The sequence below is a fragment of the Miniopterus schreibersii genome, assembly GCF_964146895.1.
Source record: "Miniopterus schreibersii genome assembly, chromosome: 18".
Classification (NCBI taxonomy): domain Eukaryota; kingdom Metazoa; phylum Chordata; class Mammalia; order Chiroptera; family Miniopteridae; genus Miniopterus; species Miniopterus schreibersii.
This window is the reverse complement of record NC_138121.1, coordinates 9,041,667-9,063,699: the sequence shown is the minus strand read 5'-3', so window position 1 is coordinate 9,063,699 and position 22,033 is coordinate 9,041,667. Positions and strand designations below refer to the sequence as shown.

The window sequence follows — 22,033 nt, the reverse complement described above, 5'->3', positions numbered from 1 at the left end:
ATTCTGCATTGGAGAGGTTAGACTCAGCTTATAGATGGCACCAAAGGAATCTGCAAATAAACTTTACTCGCTTGGTTTCCAGCCAATTCGCCACCCTTGGAAGCCTGAAACTGCTTTTCTTTATCCTGTCATTTCTCTACAAATTTATTGGTTTTTCTATTAAAAATGCTATGTAAACTGGAGTTCAAAGGCAGCACTGTTGCTCTTGTTAAGGTTTGTCCGTGTAAGACACATTCAAACCTGTAGAGAATTTTTGTGAGTTTGAGCCAAACTATGGACAATTGGGGAGCAAAATCTCAATGGATTGAGATTATGTTCCAGAGAATGGCAGTTTTGCATTTTATTTTATACATTTTAATCAAAAGAGAAGACCTAAGTGGGTTACATGAAATCCATTGGTCATAGATTACGGAGGCGGAAGAAAGTAAAGTGGGGGGAATCTTCTGGGATTGGATAAAAAGTAAAATGATAGACATATATATTTTTTACATAGGTGGATGCAGGATAGTTAACAATAAATAATGAACTCAATAACAATATGGGGATTTGTGGTCTCTGCTCTTTTATGGTACCTGTGCTTTGATGGTCAGGAAAAAGACCAAAGAAAAATGACAAAGGATATGAAAATCACAGAAAAGGAAACTTAAATGGTAATTTACCAGAAGATGCCAACTTTACTAAAGGAAAATGCATTAAACCATTAGATATAAATTCCCCTCAAAATAATAAACCTTAAAAAGCAAACACAATAACAGCCACCAATATTCAGTGCTGGAAAGTATTTGGAAAAATGAGCTCATTTATAAATTGTCGGTGGGAGCTTGACCTGCTATGTCTTTTGAGACAATCCGCTACATCTACTGTTAAAAATACACATAACTGTCCCTAATAATAGTTTCAAAAATATAACGCAGATATTGAAGGAAGGACAGTGGACAAATCACCCTTCTGGTGTGAGTTTACCTTTCTCTGCAATTAACTGAGTAGACAAGATAATCTGTGAGGATGTATATATATGAAACAATACAATTAACAGAGAACACACACTGTTATTTATTTAATAGATGTGCCATTTATGAGAACTGACCGTGCGTGAACTAGGCCATAAAGTAATTTTTAAATTCCAGCATTACCCAGAGGCATTATTTGAAATAGTGAATGCACTTATAATTCATGGATCAACAACAACAACAACAAAAAAATAAAAAACACACACTTAGATTTGAACAATAAAACGCTGCACACCAAAGCTTATGAATGTTTAGAAAGCAAGCTCATCATAGACTCCTACTGCGGACCCCACAGGTCCCCAATCATTGACCACTGATCGTAATCACTGAGCCCACAATCCCACATTCCTCTCTATGGTCCCCGTCATGGACCTGTAACGCCCTGCATCATTGACCCCAGAAACCATCACTAACTTCACGGACAGTCTCCCACCCCCAATCACCGACCCCACAGAATCCCTAATCACGACCAATCCAGATCACTTTAGACACCTCTGGAGACTGAAATGTGGAGATGTTCAAGACACCAACTGCGAAAGCCATTGAAGGCCACTTGCGCTGCCAGTCGACCTCTAGCACCGCCTCTTACGGACTGTAGACACTGGGCATGCTCTGAAATACTTCGAAAGCCAGGCAGCAACACGCTGTCCGCTACATTGCAGTTTCAGTAGGAGGCGCTAACGGGCAGAGGAGATGGCCGCGCCCGAGTGTTCTTCCGCATGCGGGCCGCCATCTTGGAGGCGCGTCTTTTCCGTATAGCGGAAGAATAGGCCCTCTGCAGGTTTTCATAGGCAGGGACTGTCACATAGAATTCAGGATAGTGGCTCTTGTCAAGGGAGGCTTCCTAGAGGAAGCGTGTATTGAGGATGGGGTCCGGTGCTCTATATTATATTTAGAAAAGCTATATTTCCCCTTGGTATTCAGCATTACTCGGAGCAATCACCTGCTGGGAGAAATCACGGGAAAGCGGGGCGCCAGGAAGGAAAAATCACCAAGGGCGGATAGACGTCTTACATGCGTTTTACCTGCGGCCTGGGAGAAATCACCCGGGGATGAGGGGAGAAGTCAGGACGGTACAATCCACTTTTTGGAGAAACCACTCAGGGAGAATGTGGAGCGGTCAGATGGGAGTCGGTTCCTGGGCGAAACCCTCTAGCAAGACAGAAAGATGTCAGAATACTAATAGTTCGCTGCAGGAAGAGTGGTTCATCCTTTCATGGGAGAAACCACATCGCTTGACGCTTCTGACAGCCCGCCCTCTTCAGCCCCATTCTGGGCTCCGGGATTACTCTCCCCGGTGCGATTTGGTTCTGAGACGTCCAGGTTTCCGCTCCCTGAGCAGTGCGGTTTCCCCGCCAATGCTCGCCCATTGATGAAGGCTAACATGGCGCGTTAGTCAGTCCCGAGTAGTCGCAGGATGGGCTACAACTCCTAGAAGAGGCGCAGCCCCACTCATCCCTGTGGAAAGCTCAATGCAGAAAGTCATCTATGACTATCTTCTACTCGGCCGGGCGCCTCAGCCCTTTCCGGCTCCAGACTACATTTCCCAGAAGTTCTTGTGGCTCTAATCAACTTCCAGAGAGAACCGGGCTACATTTTTCTGTTTCTCAAGGAATTTATGACCCCCTGGGATTGGCCGGGGTTATGGAGAGAGCGTGTGTTCAGGGTGTGGGATCTGCGTGGGATGGGAGCCGCATCCCAAGCCTGAGTCTGGATCTCAAAGGCTCCTGGCTGCGACTGGGAGAGCGGAGCAGGGCTGTCGGCTTGGCGTAGAATATGCGATATCGGGAAACCGGAGAGACGGGCGCCATCTTGACCAAACGGATCCGGGTCGAGACTACATTTCCCAGAGGCCCCCGCGGAAACAGTTCCGCTTCTTCACTCGCCTGTGGAACACTGGGCCTCTCGGGAAGGTGGAGTGTTAGGTGAGCGGCCTCGGTCTTGGGGGCTTGACTAGGTTCCTCGGGTGCGTCTCTGAGGGTTTGAAGTGACGGTTCGGGCGGGTCCGGAGTCTCGGGCCTGTGTGCGTTGGTCGGGCTGGGGAGAAGTGTGAGATTCCATCTGTACGATTGTGACCTTTTGTGCCTGTGCGGCGCTGTGCGTGTGGGTGTGATCGTACGTCCGGTGGTGGGTGTGTCATTGTGACTGATTATGCGCGGAGCTCCGTGTGCAGGTGTCACTGTGGGTATCCTCGTTGGAGGTGTGTGATTGTGACAATACGCGGCGCCGTGTGTGTAGATGTGACTGTTTATCCGTGGGTGATTGTGTGTGTTCTTATAACTTTGTGCGATAGTGTGTGTGTGTGTGTGGCGGGGGCGTGTAGAGACTGTGATTACGTGGCTGTGATTGAGGGCTGCGTGTTTGCGATTGAGGCTGTGTGAATGTTAGCAGCACTAAACGTACTGGATGCCTGTGACTGTGAGGATGTGTGAGTGCGATCATCCAACTGTTTGTGGCCCTCTGTGTGCATTTGGAGGGTGTCTGTAATTGTGCCAGGGTGACAGTGTGCTGATGTGTGAGGTCAGGACAAATTTTGGTGTTGGACAGCAGACTTTTCTCCTTCGGACAGCTAGAATGCTCAAGATATCCTCACCTCTCTCCATGGGTGGTAGGTGTGGGTCCAAAGCTAACACTGATCTAATGAGTTCCGGCCACGAGAAAAACCTGGCATCTCTTGATTTCTTTCTCCTTCTTCAGCTCTGCTTCTCAGAGAGGCCCTCAGAAGAAGGAGGAATGGCTGTCGACCAAACCAAATGCAAGGTGCACTGGGGTTTCCTTTTTGCTCTCTTTCTCCTGGATGGTCTTGTTTAACATAGGCGCATTAAGTGTCTTCTTCCTACAAATTTCCATTCGAGAAAATAATGGGAAGCCCTGGGGGTGGGCACAGAAATCCCAGTGTACATACACCCTCATTTCCTCCTATATAATGTTTGTATATTAATTTAGAAAACAGCTCAATTACTCCAGTGTGCTAAGTTTTCCTATTTTAAACACACATACAACATGTTTATTTTAAAGAATTTGGAAAATAGGAAGCTACAAAGAGTATAGCCAGTCAATATTTTATTTCCTTCGAATAAGTTTCTTATGCATATATAGTATACATTACTTCAAGATTGGAATCTCATAGCATTTACGATTTCATAGCTTATGTTTTCACTAAAAATTATCTATAGCTATTATATAGTTTCTTTTTCATTCTTTTAAAAAAAATTCCTGAATATTGCATACATACACAAAAGTGCTTAAAATATAAGCATATAGTTTAAGAAGTAACTGTAAAGGGAAACTCTGTATAACAAAAACTTGCATCAGCACTCCAGAAACCCCAGTTAATCCTACCCAAAGAAAAAACTATTCACCTCTTTAGGTAATCCTTATCTTTACTTTAAGGTGGTAAGTTTTTGTTGTTGTTTCGTTTTTTTTTAAATAGTCTACCACACATTTATATATCCCTAAAAGATACAGTTTAATTTTGACATTTAACTTTATAGAAATGAAATTGTTCTGTGTAATGTTGTTTTGAGTCTTGCCTTACTTATACAATACTATATTTCTTTAGGATCACTCTTGTGAGTTGTTACATATAGCTGTAGTTTGGACACTGGTTGTTTCCAGTTTTTGGCTCCTTTGAAAGGACTGCTCTGAACATATATTTATAAGTATCTTGGTGCACACATGGATGCTTTCCTAGGGCATAGACATTCAGTGGAATTGCTGGGCTTTACGATATGTATCTTTAAATTTCCTAGATATTGCTGAACTGATTTTCAATATGCTTGTACTAGTTATATTCCTACAAGCAGTTTATAAACATAGTCATCCTTTGTTCTCTCTATTACTTGGTTACTTGGTATTTTAATTTTGATGAATCTGCAGATATAATGGTATATCACATGGTTTAAAAAGGATAACATACATTTCCCAAGGTATGTTGTGATTCGAGAGGACACTTGATTTCGCCTCGACCTGTCAGCTACTTCCTCTCCCTTCTGAGGTTGCCTGGGGATCACGCAGTCAGGCACTCCATGGGAAATTAGTTGCTGCTTCAGAGCCAAACCCCTCAGTCTCTCTGCCAGAGTCTCCAACTCTAGTTACCCCTAGTGGGGCTTGCTGCAAGTTCAGGTTGGGTACAGCCAGCTGTTTTTCTGCAGGAGCAAGTTCAGCTGCTCTGGGCTCGGAGTAGATCAAAAGAGTCTCCCATTGACAATGATGCTGGCTCAGCCTGTGGGAGGGTTCTAAGCACTTTGTCCTAGTCCCAGATACTACCCTCCCAGGGTCTCACACTTTGAATACCCTCACTTTGCTCCGCTCTTCTTTTCTCCACCTAACTGTGCCTAGCAGGGGTTCCTGGGACTTGCCAGACTTATCCAAACAGTCTCCCATTGAGGGTATTGCCCACAACCTGTAGAAGGGGAGGCAGGCATTTCCTTTCCTTCCCGGGATAGTGTGGGCTGAACTTGCAGGGGAGCTCAGATCTGACTCCCCGCAATGTAGCCACAGGGCACAGCATCTGGCTCCTAGACAGAAGGCTCCTCTGGAGACAAAGTCCAAAAATCCCAGCTCTGCACAGCTCACCAGCACCCTTGCACTGCCAAACCAAGCAGGAGGGGGGCTGAAAATCATCCTTGTGCCATACTCTGATCTCTCCGCGTGACTTGTCTCAGCAGGGCAGGGCCAAAATTCCCAGTTCTGCTTGGGCTTCAAACCCAGCAGGATGGGCTGAAAGTCCTGTGTGGTTAAACCCAGCAGGACAGGTCGAAAATCCCATCCCATCCCTGTGCTCCCCCCCCCCTCCCCGCGTGCCACAGAAGCCAGCAGGACGGGGCAGGCCAAGCAGCTCAACAGGTTGAGGGGAGGGGTGATGACCCTGTGCTCAAGGTAGAAGTGATCATTCCTCTTTCCCAAGCCACACAGTTTAGTCAAAAGTTTTTCAGAGAATAGAGGGACCCTCAAAGTTACTGCTGGTGTAGCCAGCAGACCCCTCTGTAGGACCTGAGTACAGCAGCATGGCCTCTCCAGCAGTCGGAATCCTGAGCAAACTCCCCAGGCTGCAACATTGGGGGTGCTCCTTCCCTAGGATGGTGCGATTCCAGCTTCCCAGGCTGACGGAATCCCCACTGATTCCCACTGTCTGTTACTAGGTGTTGCTAGGCGTTGCCAGGCGGGATCCTCTTCTTGTCTCTGTTGCTTTGGGTTGGGGATCCCTAAGTAGGGATGTCGTAGGGGGAGGCAGTTTTGCAGCGGTGATATCCCTCCAGCTTCTTAGCCCCAGCACCTGCCTGAGGGGACTCTGCCTTTCTGAGTCTCCACCCCTCTTACCAGTCTCTACGTGGCTGCTTCTGTGCTCCTTTGGTTATAATATTTCAGATCAGCTATACTTCAGTTGGTTTTTCCAGTTGATTGCTCTGTAATTTAGCTGTAAATCTGGCTTGGATGCAAATCCCAGCTACTCTGCAGCCATCTTGGAATCTCCCTGATTCTAATAGTTTTTTTATAGCTCTCTTGATTTCTGATTTAACAGAATATTCCAACTCATTTTTTAATTTCTGGCTGAATCCTGAAATCATCTCTTTTCCCAAAGAGCCTTTGTTCCTTTTATTTACATTGCACATTGCTACTGTCTAGGCCTTTTTTCTTTTCTTTTTTTAAATTAAGTATAGTCGATATACAATCTTATATTGGTCATATTAGTTTCCTGTGCACAATATAGTGATTCAACATTGTTATACCTTACCATGTGATCACCCCACTAATTCTAGTAATTATCTGTCACCATGTAAACTTATCACAATATTATTGACTATGTTCCCCTTCTGTTTTTCACCCATTTCTCTGCCCCCTTGCTTCTGGTAACCATCCCTTTGGTCTTTGTTTCTGAGTCTGTTTTGGCTTTCTTTCTTTTTTGTTCTTAGATTCCACATATAAGTGAAACCTGTACTTTTTCTCTGCCTGACTTATATAGCTTAGCATAGTACTCTCTAGATCCATCCATATTGTTGCAAATTGTAAGATTTTTCTTTTTTAGTGCTGTGTAATATTCCATTGTACACACCACATCATCTTCATCCACTCACCTATTGGTGGATGGTGTTTCCATACCTTAGCTATTATAAATAATGTAGTGAACACAGGGGTGCATATATCTTTTCGAATTAGTGTTTTTGTTTTCTTTGGATAAATACACAGAAGTGGAATTTCTGGGTCATAAGATATATATATCTTTAGTTTTTTGAGCTATTTCCGTACTGTTTTTGATGGACCAAGTCAGGAAATTGTTTTCTTTTTAAAATTAATTTTAATTTATTTTTTTGGTCATTTTAAATTTTCTTAGATTCATAATGATTTTATTTTTAAAAATTTATCTTTATTGTTGAAAGTATTATTGATGTCCTCTTTCTTCTCCCCATTGACCCCCCTCCTCCCCACTTCTGTCCCCACCCCAGGCCTTCACTGCTCTATTGTCTATGTCCATGGGTTATGCATTTATGCATACAAATTCTTTGGTTGATCTCTTCCCTTACAGTTGACATGCAATATTATATTAGTTTCAGGTGTATGCTCCAATGATTAGACATTATATAACTTACTAAGTGATCATCTCAATAAATCTAATAACCCTCTGACACCATACACAGGTATTTGAATATTATTGACTATATTCCCTACGCTGTACTTTACATTCCAGTGACTATTCTGTAACAACCAATTTGTTGTTCATAATATTTTCACTTTTTTCACCCGTTTCCCTACCCCTGTTCCATCTGGCAACCATCAAAATGTTCTCTGAATGTTTCTGTTCTGCTTGTTTGTTTGTTTTTGTTTTTTAGATTCAGTTGTTGATAAATACATATTTTTTGCCAGCTTATTGTTCGTATTTTTATCTTTTTTTCCCTTTCTTCTTAAAGAAGACCCTTTATCATTTCATATAATACTGGTTTGATGTTGATGAACTCTTTTAGCTTTTTCTTTTCTGGGAAGCTCTTTATATGTCCTTCAATTCTAAATGATAGCTTTGCTGGTAGAGTAATCTTGGCTGTAGGTCCTTGATTTTCGTCACTTTGAATATTTCTTGGCAATCCCTCTGGCTTGCAGTTTCTGTTGAGAAATCAGCTGACAGTCTTATGGGAGCTCTCTTTTAAGTAACTAACTGCTTTTCTCTTGGGGCTTTTAAGATTTTCTTTGTGTATTTAACCATTTGCATTTTATTATGATGTGACTTGGTGTGGGCCTCTTTGGATTCATCTTGTTTGGGACTCTCTGTGCTTCCTGGAATTACATGTTTGTTTTCTTCACTAGGTTAGGGAAGTTTTCTGTCATTTTTTTCTAATAGGTTTTTAATTTTTGCTCTCTCTCTTCTTCCAGCACCCCCATGATGCAAATGTTGGTACCCTTGAAGTTGTTCCAGAGGTTCCTTACACTGTCTTCATTTTTTTGACTTGTGTGTGTGTGTGTGTGTGTGTGTTCTGATTGGATGTTTTCTGCTTCCTTATACTACAAATTGTTGATTTGATTCTTGGCTTTTTCTACTCTACTGTTGATTGCCTGTAAATTCTTCTTCATTTCTGTTAGTGTATCCTTCATTTCTGTTTGGTTCTTTTTTACGGTGTTGAGGTTCTCACTAAGTTCATTGAGCGTCCCTTTAACCAGTGTTTTAAACTCTACATCTAGTAGATTTTTGGTCTCCATTTGTTTAGTTCTTTTTCTGGAGTTTTGTTTTTTCATTTGGGACACGTTTCTTTGTCTCCTCATTTTGGCAGCCTCCCTGTGTTTGTTTCTGTGTGTCAGGTAGAGCTGCTGTGTCTCCTGGGCTTGGTAAGGTGGTCTAATGAAGTAGATACACTAAAGGGTCCAGTGGCACAGCCTCCCCTTTTACCCAACCTGGACACACGAGGTGTACCCTTCCCCATGTGGGCTGTGTACACCTCCTGTTGTAGTTGAGCCTTCATTGCTGTTGGCACATCAGTGGGAGGGATTTACTCCCAGCCCAATTGGCTGCAAGGACTGGCTGCAACCACTGACTGCCATGGAGGATCAGCTGTGTAGGGGCCCGACACAGAGCAGCACTTATTTCAGTGGGGCTCCGATTTCCCTGAGTCTGTCCCTTGAGTGTGTACCTTGTGGAGGTGGTTGGGTGTTGCTTCAGTGTTGTCTGAAGCTGCTCTGGGCCTCCCTGGAGGTGCAGGTCAAAGTCAGCTGCTGCCTGTGTTCTGTCCAGGGCCACCCAGCATGAGCTACAAAGCAATCTGCAGATGGCTGCTACTTGTGCTAGGCTTGGAGGTGCCCAGGTGAGGCCAAGCTGCAGACCAGGGCTAGCTGCTGCTAGTTCTGTGCCTGGGGCCACTTAGTGAGAGGTAAGGGGCATGCCAAGGACAGATGCTGCTTGTTTGAGAAATTTAGGGAAGTCTGAAGCACAAGCCAAGGTGGGCCATTTCTATGTAAAAGCCACTGGACACAGCTTATGTGGGCCCCCAAGTTGGGTGGGGCAGGGTGAGGTGAACAATGTGAGTCAGGTTAATGGAGGCTCAGCTTTGGCACTCACCTGCCCGCTTTGTTGGGGGAGGGCTCAACAAAGGAGCAGTGGCCTCTATTAGCACTTTTGTCTGGCAGAAAGCTGCCTACCCCCATGCTCTTCCCCTGATGCCGACACGTCAGTTCCTCCCCATTTGTCCCTGGTGCCTTTCGAGCTGCTGCCCCAGCACTGGAGCTCAGGGGTAGTGAGTTCCAATAAGTCTGGGCCCTTTAAGAGGAACTGCTTGGGACTCCAGCAGCCCTCCTTCTCACTCTGCCACAATCATAGCTGGTTTTTACAGCCTGAAGTTATGGGGACTTCTCTTCCTGGCACTGGAACTTGGCTGGGGGCCTAGTATGGGGCTGGGGCCCTTCAACTTTCACAGGGGACCTCTGAAGCTGAGATAATCTCTCCTGATTTTTATCTGCCACGTCACATGTCGTTTTGAGACCATCTCATTCCTTGTCTCTGCCCCTCCTACCAGTCTCAATGTGGCTTTTTAAAAAAATTCCTAGTTGTAAGACTTCCATTCAGGTAGGTTTCAAGCAGTTCTGAATGATTGTTGTTCTGTAGTTTAGTTGTAATTTTGATGTGGTTTGTTTGTTTTTTAATGGAAAATAAACTTATTACTCTTGCTTCTGTTTCTGAAATCCAAAGATTCTGGTTCTCAGTGACACCACTATAATTGCTTATTTGCTTTACCCCACAATACAAGCACAATAGTCTGAAGTATTTCTTTCATTACACAACTGTACATATGTTTATTGTTTCAGGAATCAGTGATGTTCAGGGATGTGGCTGTAGATTTCTCTCAGGAGGAGTGGGAATGCCTGGACCCAGCTCAGAGGGACTTGTACAGAGATGTAATGCTAGAGAACTACAGCAATCTGCTGTCAGTGGGTAAGGGCATCTATACCAGTAATTTAGAGTTCTGTTTTGAAATGTCTGTTTCTTCCACAGTGAATTTCTCAGCTGGTTTTTGAGTTACTAGCTGAATTTCTGTTCCCTATCCCCAAATAAATGGTTGGAACTGAAATGAAAAGGAAGAGTGGGAAATGGGAAGCTCCAGTTGGCTGTGGCTGAATTTTCATCTTTTTTTTCCTTTGGCTGTTCCTGTAGTGGCATCTCTTTTTTGATTATCAAGGGACTGGATCTAACATATGGATCTGATTTACCCACAACATAACCATGTTTCATATCTTTTCTTGTGAGCAGGACTTTACATACCTAAGCCCCAAGTTATCTCCTTATTGGAACAAGGGAAAGAGCCCTGGATGGTTGGCAGAGAGCTGACTAGAGGTCTGTGTTCAGGTGAGTGATAAATGATTAAACAAAGGAGAGCATTACTTAAAATTGCAGTTTTACTATAAAGGATACATATTAGGCCAAGGTCTGATAGGCTTCCAGATGCAGAGGTTCCACACCCTCACTGTTGTGTCATAATGTATCACCCTTTTGGCATTTCAGTGTGTTTACTGACTAGACTGTTCCAATAAGCTTTAGTGTCCAGAGTTTTTATTGTGATTTAATAACATTGACATGATTGATTGAGGCATTGGCCACTCAATTTCTGGCCCCTGTTGTCTCTCCAGATGTTGAGTAGCTGAAAGTCCCAAACCTCTAATCACATACTTGGTCTTTCTGGTGACCAGTGTCTATCCCAAAGCTATCTAAGGACCCACTATGTTTTTCCTCATTAGCATAACAAAACCACTCCTATCATTCAGGAAATTCCAAGTGTTTGAAGCTCTATGGTAGGAACCAGGTACAAAGACCAAATTTATTTTGTATTATATCAAGAGCCCAAGAATCTTCCCCTATTCCTCTCAAGAGGCCTTTAATGGAGGTCAGAAAATTACCCAGTTTTTGTAATACATATATACACATGCATGCGTATATAGATGTATATAGAACTAGTCATTTTTTTATATGCTCAATCATTGTATATTTACCCACCTTTCCAGATGATTCCGATCTACATCAGTATTTGCGAATGATTGTGGTTTTCTATTTCCATAGTCTTTTCCTTCCACTTTCTGCATTATACAGTCATGCACCACTTAACAGGGATACCTTCTGGAAAAGGTATCATTAGGTGATTTCATCGCTGTGTGAACATCAGAGTGTACTTACACAAACCTAGATGGCATAGCTTACTACTGTCATTGTATGTGCTATACTTTTATACAGCTGGCAGTGCAGTAGGATTGTTTACACCAGCTTCACCACAAACACATGAGTAATATGTTGCACTACAACCTTAGAACAGCTAGGATGTAACTAGGCAATAGGAATTTTTCAGTTCTATTATGTACTTATGGGACTACGATTGCATATGTGGTCTATAGTTGACTGAAATGTCATTGTAGGGTATATGGCTGTATCTCAATACTTTCTGTACCTTTCTTGTCCAATTTCAGAATGAACAGATGTACTTGAGAACTGTATGTCATTTACTACCAGATATTTTCACTATAACTTTCCCATTTCTATTATAAAAGTTTAACTTTTCACAAATGGGATGGAAAGAATATTTACTATTTTCTTTTCTTTCAGATCTGGAATCAATGTGTGAAACCAAGTTATTATCTTTAAAGAAGGAAGTTTATGAAATAGAATCATGCCAGAGGGAGATAATGGGACTTACAAAGTATGGCCTTGAGTATTCTCATTATGGAGATGTTTTGGAATATGGCAGCCACCTTGAAAGACAACTGGGATATCAAAATGGGCATTTCAGCCAAGAAATATTTACTCATGGATACATGCCTACATTTATTCAACAGACATTCTTTACTCTACATCAAATAATTAATAATGAAGAGAAACCCTATGAATGTAAGAAATGTGGGAAAGTCTTTAGTCAGAATTCACAATTTATTCAACATCAGAGAATTCATAATGGTGAAAAATCCTATGAATGTAAGGAATGTGGAAAATTCTTTAGTTGTGGCTCACATGTTACTCGACATCTGAAAATTCATACTGGTGAAAAACCCTTTGAATGTAATGAATGTGGAAAGGCCTTCAGTTGTAGCTCATACCTTTCTCAACATCAGAGAATTCATACTGGTAAGAAACCCTATGAATGTAAGGAATGTGGTAAAGCCTTTAGCTATTGCTCAAATCTTATTGACCATCAGAGAATTCACACTGGTGAAAAACCCTATCAATGTAAAGTATGTAGGAAAGCCTTTACTAAGAGCTCACAACTTTTTCAACATGCAAGAATTCATACAGGTGAGAAACCCTATGAATGTAAGGAATGTGGCAAAGCTTTTACTCAGAGCTCAAAGCTTGTTCAGCATCAGAGAATTCACACGGGTGAGAAACCCTATGAGTGCAAGGAATGTGGCAAAGCCTTTAGTAGTGGCTCAGCACTTACTAATCACCAGAGAATTCACACTGGGGAAAAACCCTATGATTGTAAGGAATGTGGCAAAGCTTTTACTCAGAGCTCACAACTTCGACAACATCAGAGAATTCATGCTGGTGAGAAGCCCTTTGAATGTCTTGAATGTGGAAAAGCATTTACTCAGAACTCACAACTTTTTCAACATCAGAGAATTCATACAGATGAAAAACCTTATGAATGTAATGAATGTGGAAAGGCTTTTAATAAATGTTCAAACCTTACTAGACATCTGAGAATTCATACTGGTGAAAAGCCCTATAACTGTAGGGAATGTGGGAAGGCATTTAGTAGTGGCTCAGATCTCATTCGTCATCAGGGAATTCATACTGATGAATAATAATAGTTAAAGCTCTCGTTATCTTCCTAATATGTTAAACAAAAAATAATGTTGGAGAATTACCTTTCACTATTTTTGTTTCATGTGTGTGTATGTGTATGTGTGTATATACACATACACACACACACATATGTACATATATATAATCTCCATCCAAATATCCAAATGTATTTCACTCTATTTTATAAATTCAGATTCTAAATTGGCATTTACCCATACCTCCCCAATATTGTACTAATTGCAGATGTTCAGTAATTCTTTCCCTTTATTTTGTTATACCTTCTTGGTGTTAATGTTATATTATTCTTTATATTTGCTTGTGTTTCACAGCTATTTTGTCTTTTCTAATATACATATTTGTGCTTAAATTGTGTGATCTTGTGTTTTTTAATTCCTGTGAAATTGCGTATCATTACTTAGTAAAATAAAAATTAAAAAACTAAAAAAATAAAGGTGGTGTGACCCTGAGAAGTCATACTGATTTTCATAATTATCTTATTATTTATGGGAAGGATTTTAACCATGTTGTTTACCTTTGTATAAATCAAAGAATTTGTAATGAAAAAAGAGAAATGAGTGTAATGTGTATAGGAAAGCTTTTCTCATCATTCATTACTCAGCATGCATTTTTAAAAGGAAAAGAAAAATTATATGTGAGTAGTCTTAATTCAGACTTCATCTTTTACGCTGCACAAAGATGAATACCAGTGTTAAACCTTGTGAATATAATGATGGGTCATTATAAGCACAGCTGTTAAAGTAAAAATGGACGAAAATATTTTTTCTAATACTTAGTTTTCCACAAAGCAGAAAATATACAGGTCAAATTATTTGACCAGAGTTACAGTAAGATGGAAATCAAAATCTGAATACTAATTCAGTGCCCCCTTTAATTAACAGGAGTTAAGGAACGAAATCCTTAATATACATATTAGTTAAATGTGAATGAAGCCTGGCCAGGCGGGGCTTAGCGGTTGAGCATCGAGCTAGGATCCAGGAGATCTTGGCTCGATTCTGAGTCAGGGCACATGCCCAGGTTGCAGGTTCAATCCTCAGGGGTGTGCAGGAGGCAGCCGATCAATGACTCTCATCATTGATGTTTCTCTCTCCCTTCCTCTCTCTGAAATCAATAAAGATATATTAAAAAAAAAGCTTTCCTTAAAAAAAAAGTGAATGAAAATGAGAACACAATTGAAAAACAAAGAGCTTCATTAATCGAACACTTTAATTAAAGTGCTTGATTAGACTAAAGCACTTCATCAATTAAAGCACTTCATTAATCAAGCACTTCAGTAGATTAAATCGATTCATTCCATTAAAGTGCTTTGATTAGATCAAAGTGCTTGATTAGGTTAGAGTACTTGCTTAGACTAAAACGCTTCATTAATTATGAGCTTTAAAGCACTTCATTAAGCATTTCATTAAAGCGCTCCAGTAATTAAAGTGCTTGATTAATTCTCAAGGTCACACCACCTTTATTTTTTAAATTTTTATTTCACTGAGTTGTGATAAGTGCTTTCTCTGAGTTATGGTTGGTGATTCCTGTGTCATGGTTGGTGAGTTTTTGCTGAGTTATGGCTAGCGATTTTTCAGAGTCCTGGTTAGTTGTCTTAAGTTGTTTCACTGAGTCATTGTAAGTGATTTTGCAGAGTCATCTAATCTCTTCAGTGCTTAAACCCCAGTTTGGTATTGTTTACAGTCCTAACTAGATTAAGATGATCCAGATTGCTAGTGCCCATAACTTTCTTAAGCTTTTGAAGACAGAGAGAGGAAAAACTGTACTTATTCGGTATGCAGCTCAAGCTCCAACCCACACCACCTTTAAATAGAGGAATTAGGATCTATGGGTAGGATTAACTAGCCCCTACTCCAGAATGCTGAAGCTCAGGCCCTTCAAAGAGGTATAATTCTAGGTAGAGTAACAACCAGTCAGAGACTTGGAAATCTGTCCCTGCCTTCCAGGTACCAGATTTCCTCTCCCTTCCCTGGTGAGAACCCCAGACTCCTTTTATGGATGTGGGAAATAAAATGAGTTGAATGAGCTAGAAACTTAAATTGTTATAAAGCTATTCAAGAGAAATCTGTGTGCTTCATTAATTAAAGCACTTGATTAGAGTGCTTGATTAAATTGAGATATTTTCCCTCTATACCCACTTTATTTAGAATTTTAATCATAAATGGATGTTGCATCTTGCCAAATGCTTTTCCTGCATCTATTGATATATTTTATCTTTTATTTTGTTAATGTGGTGTATTACATTGATTATGTTAAAACATCGGTGTGCCCCTGTAATGAACCCCACTTGATCGTGATGTGTTATTTCTTAATGTATTGCATTTGATTTGCTAGTATTTTGCTTAGGATTTTTGCATCTGTATTCATCAGAGATTTTGGTATAGTTTTGTATTTGTGTGTTATCCTTGCCAGGTTTTGGTACTGGGGTTAAGTTGGCCTCATAAAATGTGTTGGGAAGTACTGCCTCTTCTTCAATTGTTTGGAAGTTTGAGAAGGATAGGTATTAAAACTTCTTTAAATGTTTGGTGGAATTCACTAGTAAAGCCATTTATCTGGTCCTGGACATTTACTTTTTGAGAGGTTTTTGATGGCTGTTCCAATTTTCTGACTGTTGATCAGTCTATTTAAGAGTTCCAGTTCTTCATGATTCAGTCTGGGAAGGTTATATATTTCTAGGAACTTATCCATTTCTCCTAGATTATTGAATTTGATGTCATATAGTCTGTCATAATATTCTTGTATGATCCTTTGTGTTTTCGTGATGTCTGTGGTAACTTTTCATTTCTGATTTTGAGTCTTTTCTCTTTTTTCCTTAATGAATCTAGCCAGAAATTTGTCAATTTTATTAATTTTTTCAAAGAACCAGCTCTGTTGCATTACTTTTTCGTAGTTTTTTTCTCCCTCTATTTTATCCGATTCTGCTCTTTTTATTGTTTTCTTTTTTCTGCTCACTTTGGGCTGCTTTTGTTCTCCTTTTACTAGTTCTTTAAGATGTAATGTTAGATTGTTTATGTGAGATTTTTCTTGTTTCTTGATATAGGCCTGTAATGATATAAACTTCCCTCTTATTACTTCTTTTACTGCATCCCAAAAGTTTTGATATGTTATGCTGTCATTCTCATTTGTCTCTAGGGGTTATAAATTGTGTTCATGGATTTGCCAATCTAAAGAGTGCTAATTATTTAATTTTGGGTGTCACTAAAATTAAGGCTTCTAAAGGTTTGGAATTCTAATTAAGATGGAAAGAAACGGTAGGTTTTAGTAATAGAAGGCATAAGGTATGGAAGTAAATTTTTGAAGGAATTAAAATAACAAGGTTTGTTTTAAAATAAGGTTATTTCTAAATAAGTAAAAAGAGAAAAACTTATAGAAGGTCTTTAAAGAAAAATCTTGAGGAAATTTTACATATGGTTAAATTGAATAGAATTGAACTTTAATTAGGCCAGTAAATTTAAATATCACATGTAAGCTAATGTAGAATGGGAATTTTGTTTTTTGCTCAGTTAAAAGACAAAGTCTTTCCTGTACTTACTGTTCTACTCCAGGTAAGATTATAAAAAAATTCTACCTAGAAAGCACAGATTCTATTTTTATTAAAATAGTCCTGTCATATTGTTTTAATTAGGGTCTTGATTACTTAAGAAAATAATCTTCTGAATCCTAAGAACTACAGTTTTACTAAACCACATTTGTATTTGATATCTTTTATTATCACTTTGTGTAAATAGGTAATTACTGTTTCATAATAATATATGATCTATTTGGTCAAGTATGTTTGATAGACTTCCCAGGGTTTAAATTTTAAAAGGAGACTTAGCCCACGGGCATGGTTCAGCAGTTGAGCGACGACACAAGATATTGCGGTTGGATTCCGGGTCAGGGCGCATGCCGAGTTTCGAGCTCAATCCCCAGTGGGGGGCATGCAGGAGGCAGCCGATCGATGACTGTCATCATTAATGTTTCTATCTCTCCCTCTCCCTTCCTCTCTCTCTGAAATCAATAAAAATATATTAAAAAATAAATAAAAGGAGACTTAACCTAGAAATGGTTCTGGGTTATTCAAATAGACCACTGAAATATGTGAAAAGATTTGCTTTTTCTCTTGGCAAGGGCATGGTTTTGAACTAATTAGGCCTATTTGATATGCTTGAACTGCATGGGAAGCTTGTCAACTAAGGAAATAGTTGTGTTATATTTGTGTGTATATATTCTTATTATTAAATGCATATTACATATTAGAGATCATATAAAAATCTCCAGGAATTTACAAAGTTTTGATATGATACTCATTTGTAATTCTTATTCTAAAGTGTTATGTTACAGAAAAGCAAAGTCCCTAATCAGATTTATAACCATGTCATTTAAAGTTTTGTCATTTCCAGACAGTCATTGTTTTACTCTGATGCTTTTACAAGTATGTTTCATCTCCAGAAAGATCCATAAAAAACACTGACTTATTCTAAAATAGACTTTTCTGAGAATAAACATTCAGATCATACCTTTATACTAGATGAAGATTTATAAAACTCTAAGGAACAACTGGAATTACGAAATGCCGGCAAAGGATCAAGATAAACAAAAATTAATTATATAAAACTATAAACTGAGGATAATTATTTTTATGACTTTTTGTTTGAAGTATTGATTTTTAATATTTTTTTCAATATAACAAAACTGGTGTTTTTTTTCTTAGAGCAGTTTGGTAAATAATACCTTTGTAAGCAATATTGAAACATTTATATTTCTCTCCCTACCTGATCCCTTCAGAAATTTGGAGACTCTAAATGAGTATTATTATTATCATGGCAATATAGTTATTTGTGTGCATAAGTTTGATAGTAATCTATTCTCTTTCTAAGAGGATACAATTAGAAACTGTTGATGAGTTTTCGACTGGAATATCATATTTTAAAAATACATGCACAGACTATGAAGTTCACTGGAAAGCTCTAAGGAATTAAGACTGACTTTGGAAGCTCATAAAAGCCCCTTGGAAGAACAGTTTGATTTACTTACATGGTTCACAACAGTCTTTCCAGGTAAAAAACGAAGGTTAGTTTCCTGGGAGATGCAAAAAAGAATGAGACATTTTGAAAGACCTTGGTAACATGAGGAATTCACACAAATCTATAGGTATTGCAGGCAAATGTTGATGGCAACTATGTGGCTTGGCTTCTTAGCTCTGAGAGGCCAATTAAACTTCAATCTAGAGATTCCTTATGAAATTCCAACAAAGCAGACTTAAGAGCTTAGAATTGCTCTTGTCATACTTATGTAAATAAGGCCAAATTTATTGAAACTATATTTATCTAATAATTGGTCTTAACTTAGCTATCTTTAATAAAATGAGAGTAGTTTTAGAGAGAAAAATAATTTTAATAAAAACTATAATGCACAATTGTGAATATTAGACTCTAGTCCAGTTAATTACCTTTAAAGTTTTATTTTTCACCTATGAACTAGACTGGATCTTGAATTTTTCTAATAAAAGTGTTTGGCTACAGCTCTCTAAACTAGTTTTATCTTCCTCCAATCTTTTGCCTTGAAATTATTAAAAATTAAAACTATTTTTTTCTAAGCCTTGCAATTACAGACTGCAGCTAAATGACGTAATACAAACTTAGAAAAAATCATCGCAACAGGTTACCTGGTTAAAATGAATATACCCTGCCAGCCCAAATTACATCTGGAAAACCACTGAAGGTTACCTACCCTTGCTTGCCCGGTTCCTTTCCCTTCTGGTGCCCTTAATGGCTCTCTAGCCCGACTATTACTTGATACATCTTTAACCTACTATTATTTGATACTTACATCTTTAACCTACTTGTAAAGTTTGTTTTTTCCAGGATACAATACTTACATGTAAAACTAATGGTCACGTGAAGACTCCAGCCCATCTCAGATAAAAAAGATGGCCTTTACTGCTCTTTAGATTAGGCACCAAAAGAATTTTATCTCTCCCAAGTATAGAGACAACACCCTTGTTCAGCAGGAAGCAATTACAGAAAAAGAGACCTCACCCCAACCCCTTAAGAATAGGATAAAGGCCCTTGGGGGAGGAGATGGCATAAGGCTCTGGGACACCAGATAGGAAACAACCGCAGAGCTGGCACTGCCCTCTGGCCCTCACTGGGGACCAAAGGACCCCAGGTGGCCATTCCTAAGTATACACCAGAACTGAAAACAGTACATGTGCACACATGTTCAAAGCAACACTATTCAAAATAGTCAACAGTAGTAAATATACAAATGTCCATCAACCATAAGTGTCCAAATGTCTATTCAACCATAAAAAGGAATGAAGTACAGATGCTTATTGGATGCACCTGCAAGACATTATCCACAAGAAACCAGCTAAAAAGTCACATATAGTATGATTCCATTTATACAAAATACACAAAACAGATATGTTCATAGTGATGGAATGCAGATTAGTGGTTACCAGGGGCTGAGAGGAGGGGAGAAACCGCTTAATGAGTAAGGGGTTTTACTTTGGAATAATGAGTGTTTGGAACTAGACAGAGGTGTTGATTGCACAACATTGTGAATGTACTAAAGGCTCCTAAGTTGCTCACCTAAAATGACTAATTTCATATTATGTGAATTTTGCCTCAATAAATTATTTTCTAAATGTGAATGGTCTAATCACCCCAAACAACAGATTTTCAGATTGAACTTAAAAAATACCCGTTTATGCTGCTTATGAGAAACCCATTTTAAATAGAAAGCCACAAATAGGTTAAAAGTAAAATGATGAAAAAAGATCTATGTTAAGACTAATGAAAAGAAAGCTAGAGTAGGCATATTAATATCAGACAAAGTAGATTTGAGAGCAAAGAATATTACCAGGGACAAAGAAGGTCATTTTGTAACCATAAAGGGATCAATTAAGATTATATAACAACCCCAAATGTTTACCATTTAATACAACAGCTTCAAAACACATAAAGCACAACCTGATAGAACTGAAAAAGAGAAATAGACAAGTTTACAATTACAGCCAGAGATGTCAAAACCCCTCTCTCAAAACAATTAGACAGTAGACTTAAATTAATTCAATAGAAAAGGAAATACATGAATGTACTCAAATACATCTGGTAATTTAGTATATCCGAAAGCTGACATTTCAAATAAGTGAGGAAAGATGGATTATTTGTAAGTGGTGCTGAGAAATGTGGTAGCCATATAAGGGTAAAATTAGATTCTTATACACAAAAATTAAATGTAAAAAAAAAAAAAGAAAAAGAAAAGCACAAAAGTAACAGGAGAAGTCCTGGGGAAAAATTTTAAATCTCAAGATACAGAGGGCCTTTTAAATATGAATGAAAACTCATAAGCCTTAAAAGAAAATACTGGTAAATTGGATAACATAAAAATCAATTTTGCATGACAAAGAGGACCATAAGGAAATTCAAAAAACAAATAGTAAACTGGAAAAAACATCTGCAAATCATGTTAGATGGTGCTGATTTCCTTGTAAGTAAAAGGTCACTTTCCAATTAAATACTGATCAAGAGATAAAGACAGTTCAAAGAAAAGAAATTCAAACTCATTCATAATTTTTATAAAGCAAATTAAAACTATACTAGGATATCATTTTCCTATCAGATTGATTAAGATCCAATAGTTTAATGGTTTGACCTAATAGATGAGAAATTTATACTCAAGCTCAGAATACATATACTTTTTTTTTTTGAATTTCAGAGAGAAGAAGAGAGAGAGAAACATCAATGATGAGAGTCATCGATTGGCTGCCTCCCGCATGCCCCCCCCCCGGGGATGGAGCCCACAGTTCGGGCATCGAACTGTGACCTCCTGGTTCATAGGTCGATGCCCAACCACTGAGCATGCTGGCTGGGCTACATATACTTTTAAAATATACAAGTAACAGTTATGAAAATTAATCACACATGAGGCTATAAAGGAAGCCTCATTTGAATCAATATAAACATCTGACTACAGTGTGATAGCTTTAGAAACAATAACAAAAAGACAGGTAAGACTTTTGAGTTAAAGAATACCTAAACTATAACATACATGGAAATGAATAATAATAAAAACACTAAATGCCAAAATTATAGGACACAACTTATGTTTTAAAGGAGAAATGTATAGCTTTAAGTATATTAATCATGAAAAACAAAAGACTAGATTCTCAATTCAAAAGGAAGACACAGCACACAATAAAAAATAATTATAAGCATAAAGGGCAGAAAACAAGAGAATTAGGAGAAATAAAAGGATAACACCACTAAGAAATAGGTTTTTTAAAAAAATCAACATTCAATAAGTTCTGTAAACCTGTGGCAAAGCCAATAAAAAATAGCAAAGATGAGCCCTGGCCTGTGTGGCTCAGTTGGTTGGAGCGTCATCCTGTGCACCAAGAGCTTTTGGGGGTTCGGTTCCCGGTCAGGATACATACCCAGGTTGCAGGTTGTCCCTGGTTGGGGTATGTGCAGGAGGCACCTGATCAATGCTTCCCTCCCTCTCCCTTCCTCTCTCTCTAAAATCACACAAACATATTTTTTTAAAAGGAGCAAAGATGAAAATGAATAGGAAACCAAATGAAATTACAAGACTAATAAAAATTAATATATACTTATTAAAGTGAGTTCTCCTGTGAAGTTGGTCCACCCTTTCCTTCTTGGGCAATAGGAACAATAGAAAATAGAAAATAGAAAATATAGTATAAAAGGAAAATCCAATTTTACTTTACTGTCTGTGTTAGGCTCCCAAGTCTAGC

At 39.0% G+C, this 22,033-nt stretch overlaps 1 protein-coding gene across 3 annotated transcripts; it reads left to right on the top strand.

The window, feature by feature from the left end:
* Nucleotides 1-353: 353 nt before the first annotated feature.
* Nucleotides 354-20,984, top strand: LOC308548318 (uncharacterized protein). Of its 3 annotated transcripts, XM_081119649.1 has the most exons (5): nucleotides 354-2,935; nucleotides 3,708-3,770; nucleotides 10,296-10,422; nucleotides 10,738-10,833; nucleotides 12,079-20,984. In XM_081119649.1, the coding sequence occupies exons 2-5, from the start codon at nucleotides 3,744-3,746 to the stop codon at nucleotides 13,272-13,274; spliced, it is 1,446 nt and encodes a 481-aa protein (XP_080975775.1). In that variant the 5' UTR covers nucleotides 354-2,935; nucleotides 3,708-3,743; the 3' UTR covers nucleotides 13,275-20,984. The 3 variants fall into 3 exon arrangements, with proteins under 3 accessions (XP_080975775.1, XP_080975776.1, XP_080975777.1); XM_081119650.1 differs by lacking the exon at nucleotides 3,708-3,770; XM_081119651.1 differs by lacking the exon at nucleotides 10,738-10,833.
* Nucleotides 20,985-22,033: the final 1,049 nt, after the last annotated feature.